The following is a 27,703-nucleotide window of genomic DNA, read 5'->3' as shown; positions in this document are numbered from 1 at the left end:
TGCAGTCTAACGTCACGCGCGTAATGGAGCTGACCGACCGACAACCGTAACCTCACCGAGGTATGTACTCTTTGGTACATTTTGTTGCTTTACTTGGCATGGTTGACGGTGGATTTGGATTACGGAGCTAGGCTGACGTAGTGCTGTCTCTATCCGTTCGAGTAACTGATCCCATGTTCAATTTTTGCGGAGAGAATCTATGAGTGAACCTTTGAAACTAATTATCAAGTTCCTAATTCACTTATGGTCTGATCTGTAGTCCCTTAAATTCACATGCTTGAATCTGATCTCAAATATCTCATCTCACATTACGGATGATAGCTCTAATTAGCTCTCGCCGTTCCATAACTTACCATACTGTAACATGCCAATCCAAGTTTCATGACCGTTGAGTTGGATCGACATTTTGCGTCAAAATCTCTCCAGTTTCTTCCCCAAACCCCTCCCCTACTAACCGAGACTCCAAATGGATCCATTCCCCAGAAAAAAAAGGAAAAAAGAACGCGGTTCATTCTTCCAGACCCCTTCGATTCACTTCCCTACCAGCTTAGACAGGTTACTTGTACAGCACGCAAGCATTGCCGGTACAGTATGTACCGGGTGGCTCTGGCGGCCCCGGACGCCCCGTTACCGTCCTGTCACGGGGAAGTAAAAAATCCTAGACAAAACATCACGAGGCTTTACAATGCACTGTTGGGTCCAGCGTCAGCGCCCTATTACATGCTCGCCTCCGACTTCGCCCGGCTAAAACGTAACATGATGGATTTGATTAGTCGTATGACTGACTCTGTAAATTGGAATGGTCTTTGCGAGGTTCATCTCCCATTGAAATCTACATGTACTGTAAATCTTGAATTGCCCCTGAATCCTTAGTAGGCTTTGAGGGTCCCGGCGTTGGGCCCGGTTTACCCGCCAGCGTTATTGGGTAACAGAACATTCTGCATCGTATGTCTTTGCATTGTCGAATGTTTGATCTAGTCAGAGCTGAAAAACGAGGCCAATTGATTCAACGAGAAAAGATGTCTAATTTGAATCTTAGATACTATGGAAAGATTGCCGGTGTGAGATGAAATCTCCTGATGTCGCCGGGTTTGCCAAGTCCATATTATGCAGAGTACCATTTAAGTACAACGGCCAATACATAGTTTAAAATCGATACAACAAGGAAATTCCGTTCATTATTTTGAGACTGATACATGGCCTTTACCTCTGACCAGCCATACATTTGTTTCTCGTCAGGTCCTTGCTTAGATGGGTACATCAAAGTACACTGGTTTCTACTTACATACCATTGCAAAACTCCTTCATTGCTTCGGTCGTTCATTTACTGGTTCATACAGTGGCAAGCCCGTGGTCTCACTCTTCACAGCTATGATCAATTCAGTCTGAAGTGAGGATATGTCTAACTCAAATAGGTGTTTGTCTTCAAGCCATGCACTTCTCGTGAGTTTCTGAGGCACTACCAAGATGAACATAACAAGACACGTATATGTGCTCCGTCTTTGACTATCTGCTTACTATATAGCATAGAGATGTAGTTGGTTGCGGCTCCCACACCCTCCCAGATATCAATGTCTAGGTTTCAGTATGTCGGCACACCCTTTTATTCGTTTGCCAACTCAAAACACCAGATCCCAAAGCACAAGGAAAGCACAGAGCCCACTTGCCGCAAAGAACGTATACTTTGCAGGGCTTGCGCGCTGTGTCGCCTTTTTTAATTCCTTATTGCCACCGCCTACGTTTTCCGTAGTTGCAAACGAGTCCGCCACGAGCTGATCTATATGCGCCGACTGTGTGGCGAGGTTGTTTACGAGAAGTGACTGCAGCTCAGCTATTTCTAGTAACGACTTCTCAGCAGTTCTGTCGTACGAGTGTTAGCTTATATGCATGAATAAACTCCCCTTCCCCATGGGGTGGCGCTTGCGCTCGGAACTCTAGTGCAGATACAACCAAGCAAAGGTGTGCCGATGGAGATCGAGAGGACAGGTGACACGTACCTGACTTTGTCCAAACTATTCTCGAAATGCTTCATCATGTCTTGGTTCCCTTGCTCAAACATCTGGATCTGTTCCTCTGTCAACCCCTGGCTCGGGAACTGACCGTCTTCGGACATAGGGATCGGTGCAGCAGGGGCTGTTTGGGAGTTTCGTCGGGCAGATGGAGGAAATTCTGCAAAGTCTCCAGCAATGGTGGCGCCTGATCTTGAAAGCATGCTGCGATTCTTCTCCAACTCACGCTTTAGACGTGTTTCCATCATTTCTTGTTGCGTTCGACAGCATAGCTCGAGTCGTTGCCGTAAAAACCAGAGAATACTGTCCCGATGAATTCCCAAATCTCGTGCCTTGGCTTCAGCTTCTGCATGCTCTTCTGTTTTGCTGCTGATTATGCCACCTGAAGCCCATGCTCCAAAAGCTCCTAGGCCTCCATATTTCTTTCGGATTATAGCTGATTCAGTTTCGCGCCGTAGCTGTTCAGCCTCGTCGAGAGCACGAATGCCAGCATTCAGCTCCCGGATCATCTGTTTCGCATTGGCGTCGACTTCTTCCCGGTCTCGATCTGTAAGCACACGTGCTTGTTCTTTTGCGACTCGATTCTGTGTCTTTCGTGGCTGCGCTGTCGATAAATATGCTTGTCGAACATCTTGAAGCTCTCGATGTAGGCTAGTAATATGCGAATTCTAGAGATACTTATCAGCTTTGGGAGTGAGGTCGAGCAGAAGCGCAAGGCTTACAATCCTATATGCTTCCTTTAAGAAACCGTCGATGGCATCCAATGTGACACGTTTTCTTGTTTCCGGCGCATTTCGTTCCCGCAGGAGCTCATTGAAAGTGACCGTGACATTCATGGCGTGCGCTCCGGATTAGTCCAGCACGAACGTTTTCGCTGAATGGATGAGCCGTTGACAAACCCGAGTTCTTCGGTGTGTGCTTTACGGTCGAGGGGTTCGAACCTTTGTCTGAGTATTCGAGTCAAGCTCTCTCATCAATAACGGTCCAAGGTTGTTGTAGACACCATGGCTGCATTGGTATGAAGCTCTGACGCACTCCGAAGAAAGCTCCACGTCGCTTAGTCATCGAGCTCAAGCTTGAAGGCCGAACAAACCAAGCTTCATCAACTGTTATAACCTCTTTACTATTTTGTAATGATTTGCAATCATTCGAAACTTATACGAACCCTCTAATACTCCACTCTTCGCAATACTTTAATAAATAAAGATCATCTCTCAACTTCCACACATTCAAGGTGCGCGATGGACTGATCAAGTTGACTTGATTCAACCTCCAAAGACTGGAAGTTATTACAGAATTATGAAGACCTCAGCCATATATGAAGGGCTTGAGTGCCATTTTCATTGAAAACTTTCGATTTAACGGCGAGGCCGAAGAAATTGGGAAATGGACTCAACAGGAGGCGGATCGGAGGGGAACTCGGCATAAAGTGGAGACACGCCGGGTCCGTGAGCGGTAGCAACTTCGGCCGGTTGGTTACGGGAATAGAAGCCAGGATTACCGGAAATAAATATTCTATCACCGATGGAGAATGTTCTCCGATCGCGGGCAAATTGTTAGTTACGGAGTAGTATTAAAGGACTTGTCTTCCAGTTCTCGGCGACTGTCTCATCATGTTTGTTGTATATTCCATCCTTGTGTTCAGCGAAGATGAAGGAGAAAAGCCAAAGCCAGCCCTCTACCAACACCGAAACCCCTCCGAGACATGACGATGACGATATCAGCATACAGAGCACCGAGTCGGAGACTCTTGAAGGTCTCGATAACCATGGCACCGAGAAACTTGGCAGACCGCCACACAATGTATCAGCAACTCAAGTTGACGAGATAATGATGGGTGACCCCGAGAGCATGACCAGAGTCTCAAGCGGTCCAGCATACAGCGTTTTCTCGAAGAACACAAAAAGATGGATTCTAGCTTTGGTCACAGCAGCTAGCTTCGTCTCACCTATGACGGCCAACATATACTTCCCCGCCATTCCCCCCATAGCCCAAGATTTAAACATATCTGTTTCACTTGTCAACCTCACCTTAACATCGTACATGATTTTTCAGGGACTTTCGCCCACGATATTTGGCGACTTCGGTGACACGGCCGGGCGTCGACCCGCTTATATACTGGCCTTCTTGATTTATATATGCGCAAATATTGGATTAGCCCTGCAACGCAACTTTGTTGCGCTACTGATCCTTCGTTGTGTTCAAAGTGCGGGCAGCAGCGGAACTTTGGCACTTGGTTTTTCTGTGGTAGCCGACATATCCTCAACAGCTGAAAGAGGAAAATACATGGGCATTGTTGGGGCCGGAATCAATGTTGGGCCTGCTCTCGGGCCAGTCCTGGGTGGTATTCTGAGCCAGTACCTTGGATGGCCTGCTATCTTCTGGTTCTGTGCCATCTTCTCCGGTGTCTGGATGATCCCCTTTATCCTCTCCGCTCCCGAGACGTGCCGTAAAGTCGTTGGCAATGGCTCGATAGCACCACCGAAGTGGAACAGGTCACTGATTGATCTTTACAGCCACCGAGGAGATGTTACAAGCCAGAATATTCCGAAGCAAAAGTTGAAGTTTCCCAACCCATTGAAGACGCTTTACATCGTCTTTGAGAAAGAGATGGCTATTATTCTGTGTATCAACGCCATCATTTACCTGGCATTCATTTTAGTGGCGGCTACCCTATCAACACTCTTCAAAGAGACGTACGGCTATAACGATCTTCAGGTTGGTCTTTGCTATTTGCCCTATGGATTTGGCTGCGCGTTGGCCGTTGTTGGTCAAGGATACGTCTTGGACTGGAACTATCGACGAATTGCAAAGAAGATTGGCTTCACTATCAACCGTAAGCGAGGAGATGATCTGGGCAAGTTCCCAATCGAGACTGCGCGAATCCAGCCGGTCTATCCAACGCTCCTCGCTGGTATCGCGACACTTATTGGGTATGGATGGGCTTTGCAAGTTGAAACTTCAGTTGCTGTCCCATTGGTCCTTGTCTTCCTTATCGGCATGTTCGTTCCAACCTCATTCAGTGTTCTCAATACCCTTATTGTTGATCTTAACCCACATGCTCCAGCTACAGCAACTGCAGCTAACAACCTTGTGCGATGTATGTTTGGAGCTGCAGCGACGGCCGCTATTGACCACATGATCGCAGGAATGGGTAGAGGGTGGTGTTTCACGTTTCTTGCTTTGCTGAACTTGGCCATGATCCCGGCTTTGAGACTTCTCGACAAGAAAGGTATGCGATGGAGGGCAGCTAAGGCAAAGCGAGAGGCAATGAATACGGCATAGCTTTTCAACTCCAGTTATTTATCTAGTCATTTATCGTACCAATAGACAGGCTATAATGCTGCCACAGCGAACTCCAGAGGCTCTCTTTGCGTCTCCCACATCAGCCAGTCGGATCGTGTTGTTCTAGACAGTGTCAGTAAGGTAAGAAGGATGCATACGGAGATAAACACTTACGGTAATAGACCCATGGCATTGATCTTCCAGATTCCGACACCAAGCGCAACCAGCTGGCATACCACATACACAAACTTGACCTGCAACAATTGGGAGGAAAGAGACTCTGACTGGAAGCGTTCGAAGGCCTGGTTCGTGTTCATCAAGCCCATCAAAGGGTTCTTGAATGCCATAAAGACCATCATGATACTGAAGATCTGGAGAGAGTTGCCCGACATGTACATCATGATGGCGGTCATGGGAAGACCTTTGACAGGAGCCAGCGCGACTTCCCAGGCCTTTTTGAGCTTCAAGGTTTCCATCTCGGCGGTAGTCGGGGGCTTGCGGGGCTGAACCTTGACAGCATCCTTGTTCTTCTGTTTTCTGTGTTAGTCTTGGGTCGTTATTGATCGCGCGATAGATAATTCGCGTGCCTTGGAGTTTGTGACGGTTGTTCCGGAGCTGAAGCCAGGAGGATCCTGAACACCAGATTGCTTGGACTTGGCAGCAGGAGGGCTCTCGAGTTGAGAGACCCAGATAGGGGAGGTAGAAGGGCCAGCCATGATATATCGCGTGTGCTGTCGAAAGTCGCTGATAGAGATTGAAGATATGGGATTGAAGTTCGTAGGCAAGGATGTTTAATGGTTGATGTCGGAAGCTCGTGGCGGCAACGTTGACGTGGATTGATTGGGTTAAGTTGATGACTGTAGCCCACCCCCATGTGGCATATTCGGCATGTGGCGTAGCTGTGGCACCTGCAATTTCGGCTTAATTGCAACCCACTATCTTATCAGCACCTATTTGGCTGACATTACTCGAGTCCAGTAATCCCCTTTCCCAACTCCGACGCCGCCGATTCGAGACGTGAACGTTCGAAATACAATCACAATAAACGTCGCAAACAAAATTCGAGGAAACCTACGCTTCTCCTGCTTCCCCAAGTCCAAAGAAGCCTCGGAACGATAATTCACGATCGAGAAGCGACATCACAGCGCCTTACAAACAACCGTTGTCATCTGGCGCACATGTGACCATCCCCTCCCATTTACCATCCACCCTCTACGACTTTCTTTGCGCTGGGCAACGCATCCCCACCCAATGAGGTTGTGAATATCGAAACGACGGCTGAAAATACTTGGAAGAATTCAAAGTGAGGGGCTGTCAGGTATAGGGCGACTATTCCACATTCAACGTTACCGAAACCCAGTCCCAGTCGCCTTATAGTCTTTATTTGGGATACAAGTACAACACCATGTCGAGCTCCGCCGGTGGAGGGGACTCCAAATTGTTTGCTCGAGTAAGCCTTCCCGTCCTTCTATCATGTCTCAGCCTCGTAGGACCTGAGGTCTTATAAGTCCTTGAACCTCCACTTGACTGAAACTCGACTTTGTGTCTCTTTTATCCCCTTCTACTTTTGCGCAGACCTTGATGCGCGAAAAGCCTTCGTTGCATCAGATCATATTTCCTGTTCAATGTCACTGTCGATACATGGTATCGCAGCGCCGCGAACCATGTGATGGCCGCCATGTTTCTCGCATATATGCCCCCAAAGTCACTTTATGATGGCCCGAGACTAAATAATATACAGGGCAAAGTTGCCGAGCTACGCCTCGAGCTTAATAGTGGAGGAAAAAAGGACAAGGCCTATACGGGCAAGAAGATTGCTCTCAAAAAGATTGTCGCAAATATGACTATGAGTAATAATGACATGGTTGCCCTATTCCCCGACATCATTGGATGCATGGGTATCCAGAGTTTGGAAATCAAGAAAATGTAAGCATTTCGATATCTGGAACTCGCTCAGAAGCTTATGTCAAATAGGTGCTTCTTGTTTCTGGTCAACTATGCCAGGATAAGACCTGAGATCGCCGTAAAGGCAATCCCTGTACTAGAACATGTCAGTTTGCCCATGACCACTCTAGGAGTAGTACTGACGAAGTTCAGGATATGGAAGACCACAATCCTTTGGTACGGGCACTGGCTCTCCGAACAATGTCCTACATTCATGTCAGAGAATTTGTTGAGGCTACTGTACCAATAGTCAAGCATATGCTGAAGGACAATGATCCGTATGTGCGAAAGACGGCTGCCTTCTGCGTAGCCAAACTTTACGACCATGACCGTCATATGGTGGAGAACTCAGACCTCATTGATCGTTTGAACTCTTTGCTACGGGATGACAACCCCACAGTTGTTGCGAGCGCTCTGGCTGGACTCATGGATATCTGGGAACGCAGTGACGCCATCAAACTTACCATTGATTATAGCAATGCCTCCAAGATGGTGGCCATTCTCCCTGATTGCTCCGAGTAAGATCAATCGCAGCACATTTGTGTAATTGTCGCTAATCTTGTGTCCACAGATGGGGTCAGACATATATCCTAGAGGCTCTCATGTCCTATGTGCCACAAGAATCCGGAGAAGCGATTCTCCTAGCGGAACGAATATCACCACGGCTGTCGCATTCTAATTCGTCTGTCGTGTTGACCTGCATTCGGGTGATTCTGTATCTGATGAATTACATCGCCGATCAGAAGCAAATCTCGGCTCTCTGTAGGAAGCTATCACCACCCCTGGTTACACTTCTCGCCAAGGGTCCTGAAGTTCAGTACCTCGCTTTGCGAAATGCTTTGTTGATTCTCCAGCGACGACCGGAAGTGCTCCGAAACGATATCCGTGTCTTTTTCTGCAAGTACAACGATCCTATTTATGTCAAGGTCACAAAGCTGGAACTTATCTTCATGCTTGCCAATGAGGACAATATCGATGAGGTGTTGACGGAATTGCGAGAATACGCTACTGAAATTGACGTCCACTTCGTCCGCAAGGCAGTGCGTGCTATCGGTAAGTTGGCAATTAAGATTGAGCCAGCTGCACGACGATGCATCAACTTGCTCCTCGAGCTTGTAGCAACCAAGATCACATATATCGTGCAGGAAGCTACGGTGGTTATCCGAAATATCTTCCGAAAGTATCCCAACCAATATGAGTCCATCATCAGCACTCTGTGCGAGCATCTGGATTCTCTCGATGAACCCGAGGCTAAGGCAGCCATGGTTTGGGTCATTGGCCAATACGCAGATCGGATTGAGAACAGCGATGCCTTGCTAGAAGACTTCCTGTACTCGTTCGCAGAGGAGCCTGTCGAAGTGCAGTTGGCCTTGCTCACAGCTACAGTAAAGCTGTTCATCCAGCGACCAACCAAGGGTCAAGAATTGGTCCCCAAGGTTTTGAAGTGGGCAACTGAAGAGACGGATAACCCTGATCTTCGAGACCGAGCGTATATGTACTGGCGCCTGTTGTCTACAGATATGAATGCGGCGAAGCAGATCGTGATGGGGGAGAAGCCAGCCATTACCGCTGAGTCAGAAAGACTGGATTCGACAACGCTAGAGGAGATGTGTCTGAACGTGGGAACTCTAGCCACGGTCTATTTGAAGCCAGTGCAGACCGTGTTTAGATCTGCTCGACCTCGCAAACTCCAGGATTCTCCCGCATTACAGAAGCAAAACCTTCTTGTTGCTGCAGACAGCCAAAAGAGCATAAGCATGTTTGGCAACGCCGGAGCGGCAACTGATATTGATCCAAGAAGCCGAAACCCAACATCAGGCAATGGCCAAGGGGACCTCGCGCAAGCAGTCAACGACGCAGATGCCTACTTTTCAAGTATCGGAACGCAGCAGCAGATGCAGCCGATGCATGACCAAGGGGATGATGTCTTTGGAGGAGGTAATGGCCACTCGACGGGATACGTGGTGAGCGCACATGCACCTCAAGCGGTTCTTCAACCAGCTCAGGGTGCTGGCAGCAATGGTGATTTGTTAGTGCTATGAGTGAGTGATACCTTTGTATACTAGCGATGAGAGGCATAGTCAGAAGCCAAGCCGTTTAAGGATATCCGTATTAGGCAGGAATTTGTGATGGAACTTGCGGGAGTACAATCTGGCGGTGCGTCCAGCTCCAGGATCCGCCCAAAGGTTGCTTCATACTTGGATGAAATTATTAGATACTCTCATATTTACAAGTTATGATGAATGTCGTTTTTTTTTTCTTCTGCTTCGTGAGACTTTGAGCATCCTTTTTGTCACGCTCATTCGAAGAATCTTAGCTCTTGGCACTGAGGCTATCTACAAATTTCTCCGTTACCCCATCTTTCTCACATTCTCGATTTGAAGGGAGGAATCTGCGGGTGACTGCTCCGGGGAACGGCGTAGACTCGATTCGGCTTGGCCCGTTAACCTTATTCCAAATGTCAATTGGGGCGAAGCACATCAGCAGAGCCTACCATTGTATCCCAAAACCTCCCCCAGAGGTCACACTTGACCAGGGGGTTTGAGGCGAAGTCTGGAGTACGCTAGATTGGGACTTGGCTTGTTGGTCTGGTCCGGTCTGGTCTATAAAGACAGTGGGGAGAGACATGTCGTTGATGAGTTGTAAGGACCTTCTGAATGTATGCAAGTGGGCGAATCCGTGGTCTTGTGCGGGATATACCCGATGTATCGGTGTGTGAGCGGCCGTACTAGACCGTTGGGAGAGGGTGTTCCTTGTGCCTTTTTCTCGGTGGAACTTTGGGGATTCAGGAACAAGCTCCGAGGCGTACCAGTGATGAGATCTTGAGGGGTGCATGCCAGTTGAGGACCCTTAGATGTGCTGAATACGCAACTATTGGCTATAGCTTACCTACTATGTTGGATTGGTTGGTAGGTAGAATACGATACGTTTCGTGTAAGTGGCTCGCTGATTCATGAATACAGCCTAATAGTGTACCTACCTAAGCAGGAGAGCCAAAAGAGCAATCCATCTGAGAGCCGCTGAAAATGATATCGTAGATAATTCATCCGTTAGAGATTGGACCAAAGTTGTTCATCATGTTTGTCCTAGTCATCAGTACTTCCCCATATTCAACAGGTAGCTTTCTCTTAGTTAAGGTAGTCGACATACAGTGTCCCAAACAGATGGCTTGCGCCGCTGGGGTCTTCTTTTCTGCTTGGTCTGGGCCAAGTCGCCTGGAAGCGGCACAGCCGGCTTCCACAGCCGCCACCTTTTCTACGTTACCTACCAGTGGTTTTTGCTTATCACCCGCTGAGAATAAACTCCGTGTATACCTACGGAGTACACCATGACATATTGTTTTCAGATTGTCAGCCATATGGAAGGAATTAAACTTGAAATACTACAACAAACGGACTCTCAGGCTCTAGAAGGGAGATGACTTATGCCGGGGAATCTTCTTACTGGGAAGCGTCATGTTCTGGCTGCATTCATTAGCTGAGGTAGCGTTTTACTGACTTTATTACTGCTTATGTACCTACCCGACTCAGCCCAGGTTGTGTAAGGTGGTAGAGCCAGGGCAGGTACCTTCCCTTCCCTTTTACCAGTAAACCTAACCTTAGTACCTACCTAGTAGGTACCTACCGAATGGAACTGAAGGTAACTGCCTCACCTACCTACCTAAGGTACAGGTAGCTGTTTGTTGCGTCTGGTAGGTTTGTTTGGCAACTCACGTCCGTTGACTTTGTTTTTAAGTCTTGCCATTGTCTTGTTCGTCATCACAAACAAAACACGATCAAACAAATAACGACTTCATTCCGTCTGATTCATTCTTATCACTGAATAACTAATACCTCCGACTGGCACAAATCGGTTCGCTGAACTTTTTTTTTTTTTTGTTTTGAGTGAGCGCCAACATCTGCCCGCCAAGTAGTTTACGGATCACGGATACAGCACTGTATTTGGTGTCGTCACCTCGGCCTGGGCTGGAACTTACCTTGTTTAGGTATCTTGGCTTTCTTACAGTAGGCTACTTTCTCGCATTCAGGATTTATCGTGTATCCGGTAACCGACTTTGCCGGTATTCTCAACGGCCTCGTTATCTCTGCCATCAATTGTGTGCCTCGAATCCGGCTTGGTTGAACTGATCGACAACAACTGTCAACAAAGCAGCGCGGCCGCTTTCACTGCCGAGTCGCCCTGCCTGTCTCTCTCATCATTGTCACTTTATCGTTTCCGACAATTGCAAGGGAGTCGTCTACCTAGCTCAAGCCAAGCGCCCCTTCGTTCCCCGTTCCCTGTCAGGCAAAGCGTCCAGCGACAGCGACACCACCAAAGACAAGAGAAGTCCACTCTGGTGCACCGTCTCTCACTCCACACAGGCTCCACGCTCCAGCCGCTGGCCGCCCAGGGCTCCTTGGCTGCTTTGTTTTGCTTCGCTTGTTCATTCACTGTCTCCCCATCAGCTTGCCTTGGGGCACAGCGCTGCACCACGAAGCCATTCACTGCTACTACGTACTGCAGACCCGCGTTCCTCAACTCTGCCCTGCCTGGTTGTCGCGTTGCATTTGCATCTGCTTTATTGTCTGAGTCGTTTTATCTGAGTGGACGAGACTCCGGGCCATTCACTGCCCCACCCCCGGTCTTGCGGCCCCCGGCCTGGGCATCCATCCTTAGCCATCTTCCCAGCGAACTTGACGTCTTTCACTTTTGCTCCCGAGACCTGGCCACGCTACGGATACCGACTACATTCATCCACATCTCCATTTCCATCCACTTTCGCATTCCTCATTTTCATACGCATCTGTGGTCCGACATCGTCAAATAGTCGCAAAATTCGCATCAAATCTCACTGCTAGCGAACAAACCACTCGTTTACGCCGCTCTTCCTCTCGCGTTCTTCCCTTTCTTGCGTGGTGTGACCTCAGATCACATCCTTACCGCGCCGCCATCACCCTTCACCCAGTATGTCGGCTCCAGCGGACTCCACCATGAGTGGTGGTAAGGCTACGCCTGTTGAAACTTCACGGCTCGAACAGCCTAACGATGCGGTAGCCATGGAAAACATTGCCCAATCCTCCGAGCAGGCGCCTGCCGATCACGCCCCCGAATCCGAAGATAAGACCGTCATAACTGAGCCAGCACCGTCTACTGCCGCGCCAGCTACATCCGAGAACACCGATAACTCAGCAGCCACTGCTGCAGCCTCATCGAAGGGAAAGGAGAAGGATACGGCTGCTCCTCCTCCACCACCTACTAAGCAAGACTCGAATCTGGGTATCGGACCTGCTGTAGACGACATCAGAGAAATTCCAGGGGGCTCCTCCGACGGACCCGTTTGCACCATTACCCTTCTCCTTACTTCAGGAAGCCGACATCCGTACAAGATAGATGCTAAGTACTTGAGTCGGAGGAGCGTGGATATCCCAGACCAGACGGAGAGTGGCCTTCCGGATCCCTTCAGTATCAGCGTTTACACCCTCAAAGAATTGATATTGCGCGAATGGCGCAGTGATTGGGAAGCAAAACCAGCAAGTCCCAGCAGCATTAGACTCATTCATTTTGGAAAGCTCCTAGATGATAAGGAGCCATTGAAAAGTAAGGCTGGCCGTCGACCTGAGACAAGGACCATGATTTGCTAACCGCCCCATAGAATATCAACTTTCAACCGAGAGCCCCAATGTTGTACATATGAGCATTCGGCCACAGGATCTTGATGAGGAAGAACCTAAGGCGGGAAATAAGAACCTTTCATCGAGCGGTGGTGATGGCCAACGTTCGCGGGACAGCAATTGCTGCATCATTTTATAAGTGAAGGCCACTTTTTTTACTACAGGCAACTTCCAGACTGACTGTGCTCAACGCATGCTCTTACGAGACGAGCCAAGTCCAAAGACCCTCATGCACTCAACGTTCCGAGTCGGCGGGGTCTTTTTAGCCACCGTAGTCTTCACTTTAGTTGATGAGCATTCGGTTGACACTCATTCACTCCTTATAGCTTTTCCTTTGGTTTATTGTATTTATCAGCAGAGGCGTCACGCTTCTGCTGTGTAGGAGACGGGGACACCGGAGTCTGCATTGGCGTATCATTGTGTATTCTGAGTTATGGGCTTGGTTGTGTTTTGGTTCTGTAATCTTCCTTTTCTTCGGCATATTCGTCGACGCGTTATCAATCACAGCGCATTCATAGCAGTATAGAAAGCATTTATGTTGCGATTGCATGGTCTCATCCATCTTCTCAGCAGAAGAACAGACGTTGGTTATCTTGGTCGTTAACTTTCTTGAGCCTGTCTAAAGTGTTGTAATTATGGTATGCAAGGAGATGGTTGTGCCATGGTTTCCTTTGAGACAGCCAGCCGGCTTGTTTACTGGATCTTGAGCTTCTTTTCCATCTCATCGTGGAATCCAGCAACGGCTCTTGTCTCATCGCCAGTGAATACGTCCTCCCAGGTAATCGTAGCATCACGGCCCCTAAGAATATCCTCGTGAACGCTAGGGAGGCCATTGCCGAGGGCCATGGGCCGCCACTCGCCGTTCTGAACAATCTTGAGCTCCATGCCACGTCGAATAGGCTCAGCCATGCCATAGGTGCGTCGAAGCGTCTCCATCTTGAGAGCCTCCTGAGTAGCCTCCCAGTTCTTGAGGCGGGCTTCGAGGGGATGAGCAGAGGCGGGCGTGGACTTGGAGTCGAAGGGGGATGCGCCGACACCGTGGCGGAGAGTATCGTGGATGCCCGGGGCGGAGGGGGCGGAGGATGTGTGCGAAATGTGAGTGTAGGTCTGGGCGTTGGAGTTGCCGGGGACGATACGCATTGCTTGAGACTTTGGACAGAAGATTTAGCTCTCGTGATAGTGAGGATGGATGGGTGCTGGAGCTTACCATTTTGAGGGATGTGGTTGTTGCTTGTAAGAAGTGAGTGCGGTGGAAGAGATACGAGTCGTTAGGTTGAAGCTTTAGTGAAAGCTTAGACCGTTTCCGCGGAGGAGATGATGCGGCGCTGATGGGCGGGTGGATTGATTGATAGATGGGAGGCTCAACGTGCGGTTGATGATGAAAGCTCTAGCTTAAGGCAGCCTTGCGCTGGCGTTGCCGCACTTTGAGGGTACGTACCTTGTCCCGGCTCCGGGGAGCAAGCTGCAGGTCCGGCAGAAGGTACTAACGTATCACTGACCCCAGCTTCCATTCTGCTCAATGAGACCCACGCAGACATCGTCACTTACTTAAAGATTCCGACTTCGCCTTGAGACAACAATCTCTCCTTTACATTGATAATGAGTTTTTATCTATTCAGAGACACTCTGATGCAACCATGAGGTCAATTCCGACTCGTCCTCCGATCATTCGGATTGCCAATGGCACATTCTATCGCCATCATCCAAATTCAGCATTATCACGTCCAAACCCACCTCTCTTTAGTGACTTGAGCTTTGAGTTGGCTTCTGCATCGAACTCACCTCGAAATTGGTGTATTGTAGGCCCATCTCTGTCTGGTAAAACAACGTTTCTTCAGGCTCTGAGGGGTAGGTTTCTCTGCGAGCCACCTATTGCGAGATCATATCCCTACCTTTCTACTGAGGGAGTACCCAAGCGGTTACGAACGCCGCAAAAGGCAATCGAGTATGTGGGCTTCGATGCTGAGCAGATTGGAGGAGCGCTCGGTGGTGGTGTTGCAACGAGTGCCTATCTCTCTGCGCGATATGAGTCGCGACGGGAGATTACGGACTTCTCACTAAGGGATTTCCTCATGGGCAACACAGAGCTCAATCCCATGCAGATGGAACCCAGCCAGGATGAGGCTACTATCTCGCCAGATCTTCTTTCTCGAGTTGTCAAGGACCTGAAGCTTGAGCCCCTGCTAGATCTTCCGGTCTCTTTTCTTAGTAACGGGCAAGGTCGAAGGGCACGTATCGCTCGTGCACTTCTCACCAAGCCTGAAGTTCTCTTACTTGATGAGCCTTTCATGGGGTTGGACCCGCCTACAGTCTCAGGTTTAAGCCCATTACTACACTCGCTGGCTGAGAAAGCAAGCCCGCGTCTTGTTCTTAGTGCACGACCACAGGATCCTGTCCCTGACTGGATCACTCACCTCGTGTACCTAAGAACAGACTGCCAAGTGGGATCCATGGGGCCTAAGGAGGAAGTTCTTGACGGTCTCAAGAAGTACGTCCGTGGAGTCCGAAAGGGTGGACTTACAGAAGATGAGAGGCTACCGCTGCATTCACTTGTTGATATCGGTCGTGTACTACCATCAAGTGCTTCTACAGAAGCCTCTGGTGATCTAGGGGAAGCATCATGTAAGGAGCTTGAGCCGATAAATCCCAAAGCCGAGCCCCTCGTTGAGATGAATGGCTGCAAAGTTCAGTATCGTGGGAAAATTGCACTTGGTAACTGGACACAGCAAACCACTGACGGTTCTAAAGACGGTTTGATATGGACAGTTCGACGTGGTGAGCGTTGGGGAGTTTTTGGTCCTAATGGTTCAGGCAAAACAACCATAGTATCTTTGCTCTGCTCGGATCATCCTCAGTCTTACTCTCTTCCCATCAAACTATTCGGGCGATCTCGTCTCCCAGAACCTGGTACAGGCCAGCGGCCACTTACATTTTGGGACATCCAGTCCAGAATTGGACACTCGAGCCCTGAAGTTCATCAGCACATGCCTCGGAACTTGACTGTGCGCCAAGTGATTGAGAATGCTTGGTCAGAAACATTTCGAGCGACGCCGAAGCTAGACAGTGAAGCCAAAGAGAAGGTTGAGGCAGCCCTTCGCTGGTTTGCTCCCGAACTACATCCAAGCTATTCTTCGGCATCGCACGAGAACCTCTCCTGGGCGGATGATTACATGTTTGGCGGTCTGTCTTTCAGCGCACAACGCGTTGCGCTCTTCGTCAGATCCATGATCAAGAGCCCAGATGTTGTGGTTCTTGATGAAGCTTTTAGCGGCATGGATGATGCAGTACGAGACAAATGCACGCTGTTCCTTGAACAAGGTGAGGCCAAAACATATCGAGGCGAAGAGATCATCGAGAGTGACGTCTACAAGTCTGATCAGGTCAAGATCCCAGGTCTTTCCGACCAGCAAGCGCTGATCTGCATTGCTCATGTCAAGGAAGAGGTGCCAGACTGTGTAAGAGAGTGGCTGTGTCTTCCTGAGGCCAACACGGGACGGGCAGCAAGATTTGGACGACTTGATGGGCCATTGAGAACTGATGAGAATAGATGGCATGAAATATGGGGTTTTTAAAGGAAGGTAATGGTTTACGTGATGTATGCCATACTTATGAGTTATTCTACACGTCCTAGGAGATGTGAGGCTGGTTGCCTCTTACGATCTGGCTCAAAATAGACAAGCCAGTGGTAATAAGGATACTTCCAAAACATCTATCGTAGAATAGAGATGAAATAAAAAGTCAAATACATAGAACTTCAAAGGTCACGCCATTAGTGCTAATATGATAGAATTCCGGATTCCGCTATAGGGTAATTAGTGCATACAGAGTGAAGCCCGGTAATCGGTACGAACTGAGTATCCGGCCGAGCCCCGAAACCACCAACCACATCAACCTTCCTCTACTAACACCCAACCTCACATGCTCACGTTCGTCTCGTGGGCTTTGAATACATCAATCAGCATCGGTCTGACTGATTTGTTCATCGAATTGTTACTTTGTTCGTCATATCGTCGAAATGGCTTCTCATGATGCGAATATCGATGATGAAGACCTCACTATCCATGCCTGCTGCGCGCCTATTACCAACCTAGCTCGACCCATTGAGTTCAGTGAGCTTGAGTATGTGAAAGTTGCACAGGAGAACTATATGAATGGATTGGCTCACAGTCTGTGTCTTTAGCGAGGAGGAGGATAGACCTTTCTTTCACTGGCCAATCTTTGGACCATTGATAGTAGAGAATGAGAGTAGTGATGCGCGAGATCACTGCGCCAATGAGAGGAGTACACATCCTGTTCCGCTGTCTCTTTCATGCCATAGTCTTATACTTATACATAGCGTTCCTCTCATACCTTCGATTATCGATATACATGGCCATCGTCTCGGTAGCCATCACACTTTCGTTCCACTTAAAGAACGAAGCCACACCGTTAGAGTTGAGAATGGCAAAGCCTCTCGGGACGATATTCTGGGGACTCTCGGTCTTGACTCTGCTTGCTGGGATGGGTAACTATATAAGTGAGTGTTACTACTACGACGTAGCACATGCGCCGAACTAACGCTCTGTGTAGCAACGGTCAACAAGTACAGCAAACGGGCGGCTATTGTACAGATTGGCTGGAAGACTCATGCAGTAAGTTTGTCAATGTATGACAAACGCGGTGATTATGTACTGACATCACACAGGTTTTCAGTCTCACAGCAGTCTCAATCATAGGCACCTGTCTCATCCTGCTTGTCATTGCCAAGGTTCGACAGCAATCATCATCCAATTCTTGACATATGTACCCAGAAAGAATCCTTGAAATTGCATTAATACATGTTCGTTACTCAATAGCGCCTTAGCTTCCAGTGCCAACCATGCAAAACCCCATACAATAGATAGTGAAAATGGAAGCCGTCCATATCTTGGCTCCGGCTGTGAATAGCAATCAGCTCCTTATGCTGTTTCCTTGAGATCCTTGGCTTCAGTCGCTGTATCTGCACTGGCCGTGCCCTTGTTCTTGCAAAAGAGATCACTGGCGTCTTTGTTGTGCCTTGGCTGTCCAAACTCGTCCTCATCGTTTACGGCGGTCGGTGGACACCCGCCAACCTCTTGACGGAATTGTTTTGTAAGCTTCATTGAGGTCGTTTCAAGCTCTGCTAGTGATGTTGATTTGCCATTCCACGAAATGAGTGGCAAGTCACCTAATGCTAGTAGGTCACCCTCACGAGGTAATGTCGTGAGCATATCGACAGGGGATGCTGGGTCGAACTTTGACGTTGCACTGTCTGCCTCTCCGGTCTTGTCGTTTTCGTCCCCTTCGCCCAAGTACTCCTCTGGAGTATTTGGAAGGTCGCTGTGTGCTCCCAAGATAGTGCTCGCTGTTTCCGGTCTCGGATACAGAGTCACATACCCCCGAAGCTGTGATAGCTGAAGTACATACTCTAACCAGGCCGGATGTTTCTTGCTCGTACTCTTCTTGGCTAAGAAGGCTGGCGTTTCTGTTCCTGTTTGCTGCTTTTCTAGAATGCGTGACACATAGCCATGCAGCTCAACCCATTTGTCTCCCATGAACAGAACAGCATCGCTAGTTGGGGCCTGCCAAAAGAAGGGACCTGAGCCGCTCGTTTCGTCCGCTTCTTCAGCTGGCGGGACTGTTAGGGGTGTTGTATCATCAAGAAGAGTGCTGGGCGAGTGAAAACTGATGCCCATGATGTTCTCATTCCAGTCCTGAAGAATGGAGGATTGTGAGTATAGGCTATGAAGAAGGGTGTATTTCACATCTGGCTATGTCAGTGCTGCCTGGTTAGGCATAGAAGATCACGTACAGTTGAAAAATTGAGGCGAGACCTCAGTGTGAGCTGCCAGGACAAGCACATGATTGTGTGACGGCTTGCTTGGCCAGAATGATTCTAAAAATCGAACTGAACTCTCCTCCTCATCCATTTTCCGCGACGAAATTCGATGGCGAAGAGAGAGCATTTGCGATTGAGGGAGCTGTCCAGAAGCCTTGGAAGGCCAATGGAAACCAGACAAGAAGTTTCCCAATGGCTTTTCTACAACTGGAGGTAGCTCGACTGTTAGCTGGGGAACCGATAGGGCACTCTTATCGGCCTTGCGCAGCGAGGTGAGGAGTCTTTGTAGATTGGCAGTGCCAACGGGAGGTGCCTGGACTAATATGTCGAAATGCACCTTGTTCCAGGCTGATAACAGTTAGTGAGTATACATGGTAGCGAGAAGCAGGGAGAGCTACTCACCAGCCAATGCTGAGGCGTCAAGCTTGGAGATCCACGCAAGACGAGTTTCTGGCTTCTCTGGCAGCTCTATAAGAGCAGACCTCGTCCCAGTGATCTGATCTCGTATGGCTTGGAGGAAGTAATCTTCTTCCTTCTGGGTAGAGTCAACAATAATTGCTTGAGGGTGCATAAAGTTCTCAATATAGACTTTACACAATTTTGTTAGACAAATGTGTAACGGGTTGGTTCGAATTAGAGCTTACAGAATGCACGGATAGCAGCGAGTTTCAGCCTCAACTCAGAAGACGTGGAAGCATAGTCAGTGCGGGCATCTACACAAGTAATTAGAAGACAGGCCCGGCAGCATTGAGAAGAAGCCCATACCGTGTACATATATCTTGCAGCTTTTGTCGATGCCGTTTATCTCGAGGAGTTCCTTGATCGGGATTTCTTCCCTACTCATAAGCGCAAAATGAACATGGTTCTTTTCTTGCGCCGACATCTGACAAGCCATTGGCAGAAGGGTAGAGGCGCTGTTGATGCTGGAAGCAGCAAATAGAATGTTCTTGTTTCTTTCGTAAGCGCCGCCGGTCCCTTGGATGTTGCGCAATGTCTCTGCGAGCTCTGGGAATTTGAGGGGTCCCCTATGGTAGACCTTGTCCTGTCCCTGTTTACGCCCCGGCGCAGACCTCTCTGATGCCGCATCGGTCGAGCTATCGGAGGACGATACGAAATTGTATATTATGAAGAAGACGATCGATATGAAGACTAGGTATGAAATAAGGCGACCGACGGAGCTACGGCGGGGAGCACGCGGCGTAGCCTGCCATTGAGGACCAGATCCCGAGCTATGATAGCGATGCCCTGGGAGGTGAAGGTCGTCGTCTTTTTTATTGGCCATCTCCTCATCCCCTGCCCAGAAGCGTGCCTTTGTTCTGCCGCGTGCAGGCGTCATATTGTTGTGGTAGAGTTGTCGTCGATCGGAAACGCTTGGAGCTCAAGAGTCGATAGAGGACGGGTTAGTTGATAGAGCTCATGGGCGCTAGCTTTATCAAAAGGTTACCTGGCTACAGGCAGGTATTTATACGGCGATTATAAACATGCAGAGGGATCAATCGCAGTTGCGACGTATTGGGCGAGTGTAACAAAAGAAATGACGCTTGTTCTGAACGATTATGTGTGTATGAGGATTATTAAAGGATTGAAGATGATGGAGGATGACGGAGAGCACCCAAGTTAGTTGAGGTCGGTAGCTGCTGACCCTTGTTTCCCCAGGACAAGACCTTAGAACAGCGTGGCTCGTGCTTGTCTCGTCACTGTTGCAGTTTGGTTGGTAGTAAGTAGGTAGGTAGCTGCCAGTGAGCTTCAGGTCCCTTTGGGCTAACTAACCTAAATTCAGTATCACAGCGATAGGTCCAATTACTGCAAACAGTTTTAGGTTTCCATGTCTCTGGGCAACCAGAAGGTTTCATGATAGTAATATCGATGCTTATTAATAACATCATGTATAACGACCCTCATGAGACTGCTCCATATCGAAACCATCACCTCCAGAAACAAAGCAAATGAGGAGGGAGAAGAATGGAAGAGCGAAGTATTCGATCAAGCGTACCTAGATGATATTTACATGGCCAGAACGATATGTATTAGTACTTCCATTATTTGGATGGTAACTGCCACTGATCGATATACTTCAAGTAATCATATTCATGTGGCCTCCGAGTCTAAAACAATCCTTGTCAGGCTTAACTCGGGACATTTTTCATGGTGGGGCACGATCCAATTCGCCGTCAAGTATTCATGTAAATTTTTAGCCGCCTCTCAGTTCGCAGTGAAACTTACACAATAACTATCTTTTATTCTCTGACAACATATAATACCACAATGGGAAAATCTCGAAGAGCCCGTGGCCACGCGGCCCGTAAAGACCCTATCGCAAAGACCGTCAAACCTCCTTCAGACCCTGAACTTGCTGCTCTTCGAGAGTCAAAGATTCTCCCAGTCATCAACGACCTCAAGAGTGCCGACCCCAAGTCTCGCTCTGCTGCTGCTTCCGCCATCTCAAACATTATCCAGGATGAGAAGTGCCGAAAGTTGCTTCTGCGTGAGCAGATTGTTCATACCATCACTACCCAGACACTCACCGATGCTGCTCTCGAGAGCCGTGCTGCTGGTTGGGGTATTCTGAGGATCCTTGCGCAGGAGGAGGAGCCTGACTTCTGTGTCCATCTTTATCGTGTCGATATTCTCACTGCTATCGAGTTTGCTGCTAAATCTGTGAGTGTATTTACTCCTCCAACATGGTTCACATGCTAACACTCACAGATCACCGAGATGCTCCTCTCCAAGGACCTCGAATTTCAAAAACGGTCAAAGCCCGAACAAGCTACCATTCTTAGCATTGCTTCGTCACTAATTTCTCTCCTTACTGCTCTCGCAGAAGCTCAAGACGACATCCTTGAGGCCATCTCCCGCAACACCACCATCACTCGCTTCCTCTTGCTACTCACTTCAGATGAGCTCGCCAGCAACCCTGATATTGTCTCACTAAGAAGCGATGCTCTGGCTTGTCTCATGATCCTCTGTGAAGACAACGAAGAGCTATCTGATAAGGTCGTCAACTCCAAGGAGTACCGCACTTATGGTACTTTGCTGTCCCTGCGCAAGACCGCCAACAGCGATGGCGTCCTTGCATGTGGTGTCCTCCACAATCTCTTTTCCTCCCTCGACGGCCAGGACATTGCTCTTGGAGCTGACAACTCACTTCTCATCCCCACTCTTTCACAGGCTCTCAAGACATTTGAGCCAGGCCAAATGACCGACGCCGTGGGCTGGGCCAACCCCGTCGAGTATCAGCAGCTCGCCCTCGAGATTTTAGCCTCTATTGGAACAACATTAAACACATCAGCCGAAGCCGAACCCCGGAAGGAGGAGAAGCCCGACGTCAAGGATGATGAAGAGATGGGCGATGCAGACGAAGAGATCTCTGACGGCGAGGAGGAGGGAGGCGAGGAAGATGATGACGAGATGGATGACGATGAGCTGGAAGCCGACATGGAGATGGTTACCGGTGCGGACAGAAACGAGGAAGACAGTAACATCGATGATCTTCCCATCCTCAAGACTTTCATCGACAACGCCCTTCCTGAGCTCATCCGTATAGCATCCCTCTCCCCCACCGATGATGCTTCCCTTCGCTTGCAAGGCCACGCCCTTTCCGCTCTCAACAACATTGCCTGGTCTGTCTCCCTCATCGACTTCTCTGACCTTCACAACGCACCGATTCAAAATGCCTGGGACCCCGTTGGCCGCGCTCTGTGGACCCAGGTCATCGCTCCTATTCTCGCGACTGACACTGCTGACATCGACCTCGCGACTCATGTCACCAGTCTTGCCTGGGGTGTTGCCCGCTCTCTGCGAGGCAGGCCCAACACACCTTTCGCTGATGAGCACCGCCGCTTCATCGCCCTCTACCAGGCCACAAAGGGTTCACCTGTTGCCCAGAACTTGGAGGATCCCTTCCAGTCCCTCAGCGTCAAGTGTATCGGAGTCCTCGGCCAGCTGGCCCTCGATCCCGCACCTATTGACCGAAATCGCGATATCGGTACTTTCTTGGTTACTCTCCTCGCTGGTCTTCCCGAGACACCAACTGCCGACGCAGTTGAGGCCCTCAACCAGGTCTTTGACATCTATGCTGATGAAGGTTATTCATACGACAAGGAGGTTTTCTGGAACAACAACTTCCTGAAGCACCTTGATGAGACAGTTCCCAAGGTGCGAACTATGATCAAGAGCATTGATAAGCGTGCCAACAGCGAGCTTCGTCTGCGCGCCGATGAGGCCGTGTTGAACTTGAATCGTTTCTTGACATACAAAAGAAAGAACAAGCCCCAGGCATAATTGGTTAAATAAAAGCACTTGATTTTTCTAGACACAAGTCTATAGACATTGGATCCATTTCTGATTTACCTCCATTTCTTTGCCCATGGTACCTACCATACGTCCCCTGTGAATCTTTGAACTGTTATTGTACTGAATATATCCTTGGTGCCTTTAGATTGGTCCCAGTACCTTGCACCAACGCCCCTAAAACTATTGATCTCAAAATCTTAGCAGTCCCGAAATGACATACCACCACTACATCCCACATCTAGAACAAACTGGCCTCTCTTAACACCGTTCAAAAACCCGATAGAGGCCTTTCAGATTTGCAACCTCCAGAACTCCATCTTCCATCAGCGACTTGGTCGCTACCAATCTTGCTTTAAATGCTGGAAAGAAGACATGCTCAATAGCGTGTCTGATGTGTTGCCGCCTTGCCCGCAACTCTTCTGGGATATCCTCCTCACGAATACTGTCTGCATCACCAGGCAAACTTGGCAATTGTTCTGGAACGTAAAAGGTGGCTAGTTCCCGTATGAAAGAGTCAAAGCAGGCCTTCTCCTCAGTCCAGTCAACACTAGGGCCAAGGCGGAGGAGGAAACGAGGGAGTTTAACGAGAGGTGGTGTGTATCCCTTCAATAGTAGTGGTAATGAAACTAGTTCGCCAGCAGGTGATATCTCGAGGGAGAAGTACTCAAGAAGCATCTCGCGACGCTCAATGAGCTGATCTGCTACCCGGTCTACCAAGGTTTCGACTTCGAAATCATCCTCCGGTGAGGTTATAGATAACTTCTCCATTTCGGCTGCGCCTTGAAGTAGCTCGCGAAGGTCCAATGAGGGGTTGAACTTGATGGCACCAAAATTACCAAAATCTGTAAGGGCCAGTTGGTAGAAATACTCGTAGCAAGTTCGGCCGTAATCGATCAGATACAGTTTGACGTCGCCTTGGATCGCTGCCAGCCGTCTTTGCTCATCCACGATACCGACGAAAGTATGATTGGAAAATATCTCGGTCAGATCGTGGTGTATATCTTCCCTGACTTCATCTCTCAACTTTTTCACGCTGTTCAGTCGGCATTGCACCAGTTCGCGGTCGACTATCTCGTATTCCTGAGCTTCAGGGGCAGCACTTGTATCCGCTGTGTGGTCAATAGAGCCAGTCGACTCGCTTGGGCCAGCTCGGGCAAACATGGATGTAATCTTCCGCTCAGTTGTATCCGTCCTCACTAGGTCATTCGAGTATCTTCGCTTCTTTGATGCCGGAGTTCTTCGACTCGGCGTGCCGTCACTTTCTGTTTGTGGGGGGGAATCGATTACTTTTGCACCAGGAAGAAGAGTCTGTGTCATGAACGTCCGGCTTGTATCCACTGCAGCAAGTTTAGACTCAATATGCTCACATATAGATTGAATTATCTCATCTTCGTTGAGAAAGTGAACCTCTCTCTTTGTTGGATGAACGTTGACATCCACCCGTGCTGGTTCGATTTCAAGACTAAGGTAGATGAATGGATGGCCGTTCTTAGGCAAGAAATTAGCATAGGTTTGCTCGATTGCCTTCTTTATGTGGGTTGATTCTACACATCGATGGTTGATGAATAGCAGAAGTGTTGTCTTTTTGACAGAGTAATTTGCGTTGGTTGTGAGACCCTCAGCTTTGAAACCCCAACGGTCTTCAGCGACTGAGAACTCCAAAAGCTCGTTAGCCACGGCGCTACCGTGGATTTGACGAATGCGATCAATGACAGTTGCCTGAGCTTGTATCGATAGATTTGTGGAGGCTTCGCCTGCCTTCTTGCAAGCGAATCCAACGCCTTTGCAGTGCACAGCGTACCGACCGACCATATCAATGATCTTGTTGAACTCATCAGCCGGCGAACGAAAGGCTCTTCTTCGAGTCGGTATATTATAGAATAGGTCTTCCACTGTGATTTGTGTCCCAGGGCGACCTGCAACACCTTTGGGCTCTGCGGACTGGCCAGGCTTTGCCGGAGCAAGCTTCCCATCAAGATAATGGGCCCTCCATGCCAAGTCTGAGTCTTTCGTCTTGGTGGTCACGGAGAGATGGGCGATGTGGCTGATACTGGCAAGAGCCTCGCCCCTGAAGCCATATGTCGCAATGGCTGCCAGATCTTCAAAGCTGGTGATTTTAGATGTCGTGTGACGCTCACAAAGAATGGCCAAGTCTTCTTTCTGTTAAAATAGTAAGTTTTGAGGATCTGCATATGGGTGATCATTTCATTACCTGGATACCACAACCATTGTCAGTTATCTGGAGCAGCTTGAGTCCTCCGTCCTTGGCGAGGACATCCAGAGAGGTCGCACCAGCATCAACCGCATTCTCGATGAGCTCCTTGAGAGCATGAACAGGAGCCACAATAATTTCACCAGCAGCAATTTTGTTCACCACGTTTGGGTCAAGTGCCTGCAGTCATGTTAGCGGGCGAGCCAGGTTATGCATAAGGCGTTGAAGAAACAGCCTCATCAAGTTTGCTTACCCTGATCCTGCGAGGCGCATCACTTTTTGCGGGTGAATTTTCAATAGGCTGCCCATCGGCGTTTCTTTTCGTCCCGCTTGGGGGAACATTTAGAATGTCATCGGAAGCTGTTGGGGCACCTCCCATATCAACATCCGCGTCTGCTGCCATTTCTAGCTATGGCAGCCGAGTTGTTGCGCCAGGGCACAAGAACCAGCCAGTGAGGTGGTACCAAGAATTCTTCTCGGGGTAGTTCAACGCGAATGGGTCGGGCGACAAACGTTGTAGGTCATGCACAAGTTGCTTGATATTTCCTCTTCTCTCATTTCGTTTCTCGGGCGTGTCGTCCCATATCTTCGTTTCCCGTGGCGCTTCGGATTGACCACACGAGATGATGGCCTATCCCGGGGAAGAGCCTGCTTTGAATCCGATACGTTGAAAAAAGGAGAAAAGGGAGCGGTTCATGCGAGACAAGGACAGGCCGTCAATGACAGGTTGTTAGCAGGCCTCATTGATAGGCAATGCGCGGATGAGCTCGGCCACGTGACTACATTACAACTCTAAGGTGCACCTTCCATCCAAATGGATATCTTCTCAGAATGCAATTCAGCATCTCGACTTCAAGGCAGGTAGGATGCACTTCGAAAAGGATTTGTAGTGTTCACCACGTTAAAATTACAAATGATGGTCATCCACTGCCAACAAGGATTCAAATTCGCCTTGATCACAGCTCCAAAAGCTCCAGCTGCATCGAACCAAAGTTGGGATGAAAGACGTATTGGGGGCGTCTCGGTCAGTGACTCAACTTTATTCGGCGCCCAGGAACGTTAAAAAAAAAAAAAAAAAGGCAACAACGAGAAAGACAGAAAAAAAAATGATAAATGATAAACGAGCGTGAATTTTCGCTATCTCAACGCTGCGTCAGCTCTCGCCGCCGCGCGTAAGGCGGAACGCAAGCGACACAAATGCAGTCAGCAATGCAGCAAAGTTGCACATATTTAGATACAGCTGAAGCATCGTGGTTGGATCCTGGTGAGGGCTCCGACTGTAAATTGAGTGAGGAAACTAGAGCAAGGGGTTCATGTGCCTGGACCGTTCTCTTGCATCATCTCTCGATTGTGCTACCAGCCTTACAGGGTCAGGTAGTTAGGTTGTTGTAGGTACCGTTTTGTGTAAGCAAGAATGGGCTCGTGATTCATCGAAATTCTCCTTGTAGTCCAAAGGCGTATTGCGCATATGCGCTCTTGGTAACACAGCCTCTCTCTCATGACGAAGGGTGTAGATACTGTCAAAAAGTCGTCCGCTCTTCTTTTATTTTTCATGACAAATCCAAACAAGGTTGTTTTTTTACGGTATTTGACGTCAGGTTTGGTTTGTTGAGGATTTTCATGGCCGGCCCCTTGCCGTCTTGGACGCCTTGTCTTGACGAACTGGCTGTGCTTCCATAAGTCTTCTTTCACTTTCAACCTCCAATCACCAAGTAGCCGGGCGCTTTCTTGAATGCACTGCAAATGTAGTCACCTCAAGGAAGCGTTGGTGGCTGTTGCTGACGACTTTCTTGACTGAAACATGCGTATCCATTTGACGATTTGGCTGCATCTCTCGTCCGAATCGGGACATGTTAGGACTTATTTCAGGACTCTTGAGCGTGAAGATCTGAACGGCTGCCTGAACGCGTAGGCATGGATGATGGGTGATAATGATGCGGACCAACGCCCGTGGAAAGGGGGAAGAGGGAAGAGAACTCATAGCAAGGTCTTGTTTGTATGTTCTCTCACCTGATGCATAATTGTTCGCCACTGGTGTCTTGCGCCAAGTCGCAGTGCAATTCACATAATGTTTGTGTCTAAGATCCAGCGTTGCAAATGCAGGCACGCAATGCATCTGCCTAGATTGTGAATCCGTTGCTCCTCTATAGCCCACGGAAAGCAAGAGAATTACCTTTCTGTGGCACCTCCAAGCCGCTGCATTGCCTCATTGTAAGCCTTGGATACCTTAAGTACCTAGGTAGGTAGGCTCTTTCAGCGGATGGTGGTGTTGCTGAATAACCTAAGGAACAACCCAAGACAATGTGCACAGCCTGGCACACACTCTCTCCTTGTGTGCTGCAAAATTGCGCACTACGAATGCAAGGTACCACGCATTTCATCGTGTGCAGAAGCCAAGCAGTCAGCCCAATGCTAGGTTTTTTTCCATTTTCTTAGACTAGAGAGCTTGAAATGGGTCATTCATCCATTCAGC

At 48.9% G+C, this 27,703-nt stretch overlaps 11 protein-coding genes; 6 read left to right on the top strand and 5 right to left on the bottom strand.

Annotated features, from left to right (window-relative positions):
* Positions 1-1,619: 1,619 nt before the first annotated feature.
* On the bottom strand, positions 1,620-2,845 carry FFUJ_04767 (related to syntaxin 18; the record flags this gene model as incomplete). XM_023571908.1 has 3 exons in its annotated part: positions 1,620-1,860; positions 1,998-2,677; positions 2,732-2,845. 3 exons carry the CDS (start codon positions 2,843-2,845, stop codon positions 1,620-1,622), a joined length of 1,035 nt encoding a protein of 344 aa, XP_023426133.1.
* An 814-nt stretch (positions 2,846-3,659) lies between these two features.
* FFUJ_04768 (related to dityrosine transporter) lies at positions 3,660-5,294 on the top strand (the record flags this gene model as incomplete). Its single annotated transcript, XM_023571906.1, has 1 exon — positions 3,660-5,294. One exon carries the CDS (start codon positions 3,660-3,662, stop codon positions 5,292-5,294), a length of 1,635 nt encoding a protein of 544 aa, XP_023426132.1.
* Positions 5,295-5,344: 50 nt separating this feature from the next.
* On the bottom strand, positions 5,345-6,010 carry FFUJ_04769 (uncharacterized protein; the record flags this gene model as incomplete). XM_023571905.1 has 3 exons in its annotated part: positions 5,345-5,417; positions 5,469-5,824; positions 5,897-6,010. 3 exons carry the CDS (start codon positions 6,008-6,010, stop codon positions 5,345-5,347), a joined length of 543 nt encoding a protein of 180 aa, XP_023426131.1.
* A 962-nt stretch (positions 6,011-6,972) lies between these two features.
* Positions 6,973-9,280, top strand: FFUJ_04770 (related to beta-adaptin; the record flags this gene model as incomplete). XM_023571904.1 has 4 exons in its annotated part: positions 6,973-7,220; positions 7,269-7,344; positions 7,392-7,756; positions 7,810-9,280. 4 exons carry the CDS (start codon positions 6,973-6,975, stop codon positions 9,278-9,280), a joined length of 2,160 nt encoding a protein of 719 aa, XP_023426130.1.
* A 2,904-nt stretch (positions 9,281-12,184) lies between these two features.
* Positions 12,185-13,028, top strand: FFUJ_04771 (uncharacterized protein; the record flags this gene model as incomplete). XM_023571903.1 has 2 exons in its annotated part: positions 12,185-12,815; positions 12,871-13,028. 2 exons carry the CDS (start codon positions 12,185-12,187, stop codon positions 13,026-13,028), a joined length of 789 nt encoding a protein of 262 aa, XP_023426129.1.
* A 554-nt stretch (positions 13,029-13,582) lies between these two features.
* FFUJ_04772 (related to 20S proteasome maturation factor) lies at positions 13,583-14,029 on the bottom strand (the record flags this gene model as incomplete). The annotated part of the gene is made up of 1 exon (XM_023571902.1): positions 13,583-14,029. One exon carries the CDS (start codon positions 14,027-14,029, stop codon positions 13,583-13,585), a length of 447 nt encoding a protein of 148 aa, XP_023426128.1.
* A 497-nt stretch (positions 14,030-14,526) lies between these two features.
* FFUJ_04773 (related to Putative mitochondrial repair protein) lies at positions 14,527-16,461 on the top strand (the record flags this gene model as incomplete). Its single annotated transcript, XM_023571901.1, has 1 exon — positions 14,527-16,461. The coding sequence occupies one exon, from the start codon at positions 14,527-14,529 to the stop codon at positions 16,459-16,461; it is 1,935 nt and encodes a 644-aa protein (XP_023426127.1).
* Positions 16,462-16,904: 443 nt separating this feature from the next.
* Positions 16,905-17,666, top strand: FFUJ_04774 (uncharacterized protein; the record flags this gene model as incomplete). XM_023571900.1 has 5 exons in its annotated part: positions 16,905-17,008; positions 17,070-17,170; positions 17,226-17,405; positions 17,459-17,520; positions 17,574-17,666. The coding sequence occupies 5 exons, from the start codon at positions 16,905-16,907 to the stop codon at positions 17,664-17,666; spliced, it is 540 nt and encodes a 179-aa protein (XP_023426126.1).
* Positions 17,667-17,826: 160 nt separating this feature from the next.
* Positions 17,827-20,061, bottom strand: FFUJ_04775 (uncharacterized protein; the record flags this gene model as incomplete). XM_023571899.1 has 5 exons in its annotated part: positions 17,827-18,653; positions 18,699-19,073; positions 19,128-19,313; positions 19,370-19,438; positions 19,491-20,061. The coding sequence occupies 5 exons, from the start codon at positions 20,059-20,061 to the stop codon at positions 17,827-17,829; spliced, it is 2,028 nt and encodes a 675-aa protein (XP_023426125.1).
* A 929-nt stretch (positions 20,062-20,990) lies between these two features.
* On the top strand, positions 20,991-23,006 carry FFUJ_04776 (uncharacterized protein; the record flags this gene model as incomplete). XM_023571898.1 has 2 exons in its annotated part: positions 20,991-21,383; positions 21,432-23,006. 2 exons carry the CDS (start codon positions 20,991-20,993, stop codon positions 23,004-23,006), a joined length of 1,968 nt encoding a protein of 655 aa, XP_023426124.1.
* A 270-nt stretch (positions 23,007-23,276) lies between these two features.
* Positions 23,277-25,633, bottom strand: FFUJ_04777 (related to DNA mismatch repair protein; the record flags this gene model as incomplete). XM_023571897.1 has 3 exons in its annotated part: positions 23,277-25,178; positions 25,231-25,410; positions 25,484-25,633. The coding sequence occupies 3 exons, from the start codon at positions 25,631-25,633 to the stop codon at positions 23,277-23,279; spliced, it is 2,232 nt and encodes a 743-aa protein (XP_023426123.1).
* Positions 25,634-27,703: the final 2,070 nt, after the last annotated feature.

The sequence above is a fragment of the Fusarium fujikuroi genome, chromosome FFUJ_chr02, assembly GCF_900079805.1.
Source record: "Fusarium fujikuroi IMI 58289 draft genome, chromosome FFUJ_chr02".
Classification (NCBI taxonomy): domain Eukaryota; kingdom Fungi; phylum Ascomycota; class Sordariomycetes; order Hypocreales; family Nectriaceae; genus Fusarium; species Fusarium fujikuroi.
The sequence above is the reverse complement of the archived record's forward strand: the minus strand, read 5'-3'. Positions and strand labels throughout refer to the sequence as shown.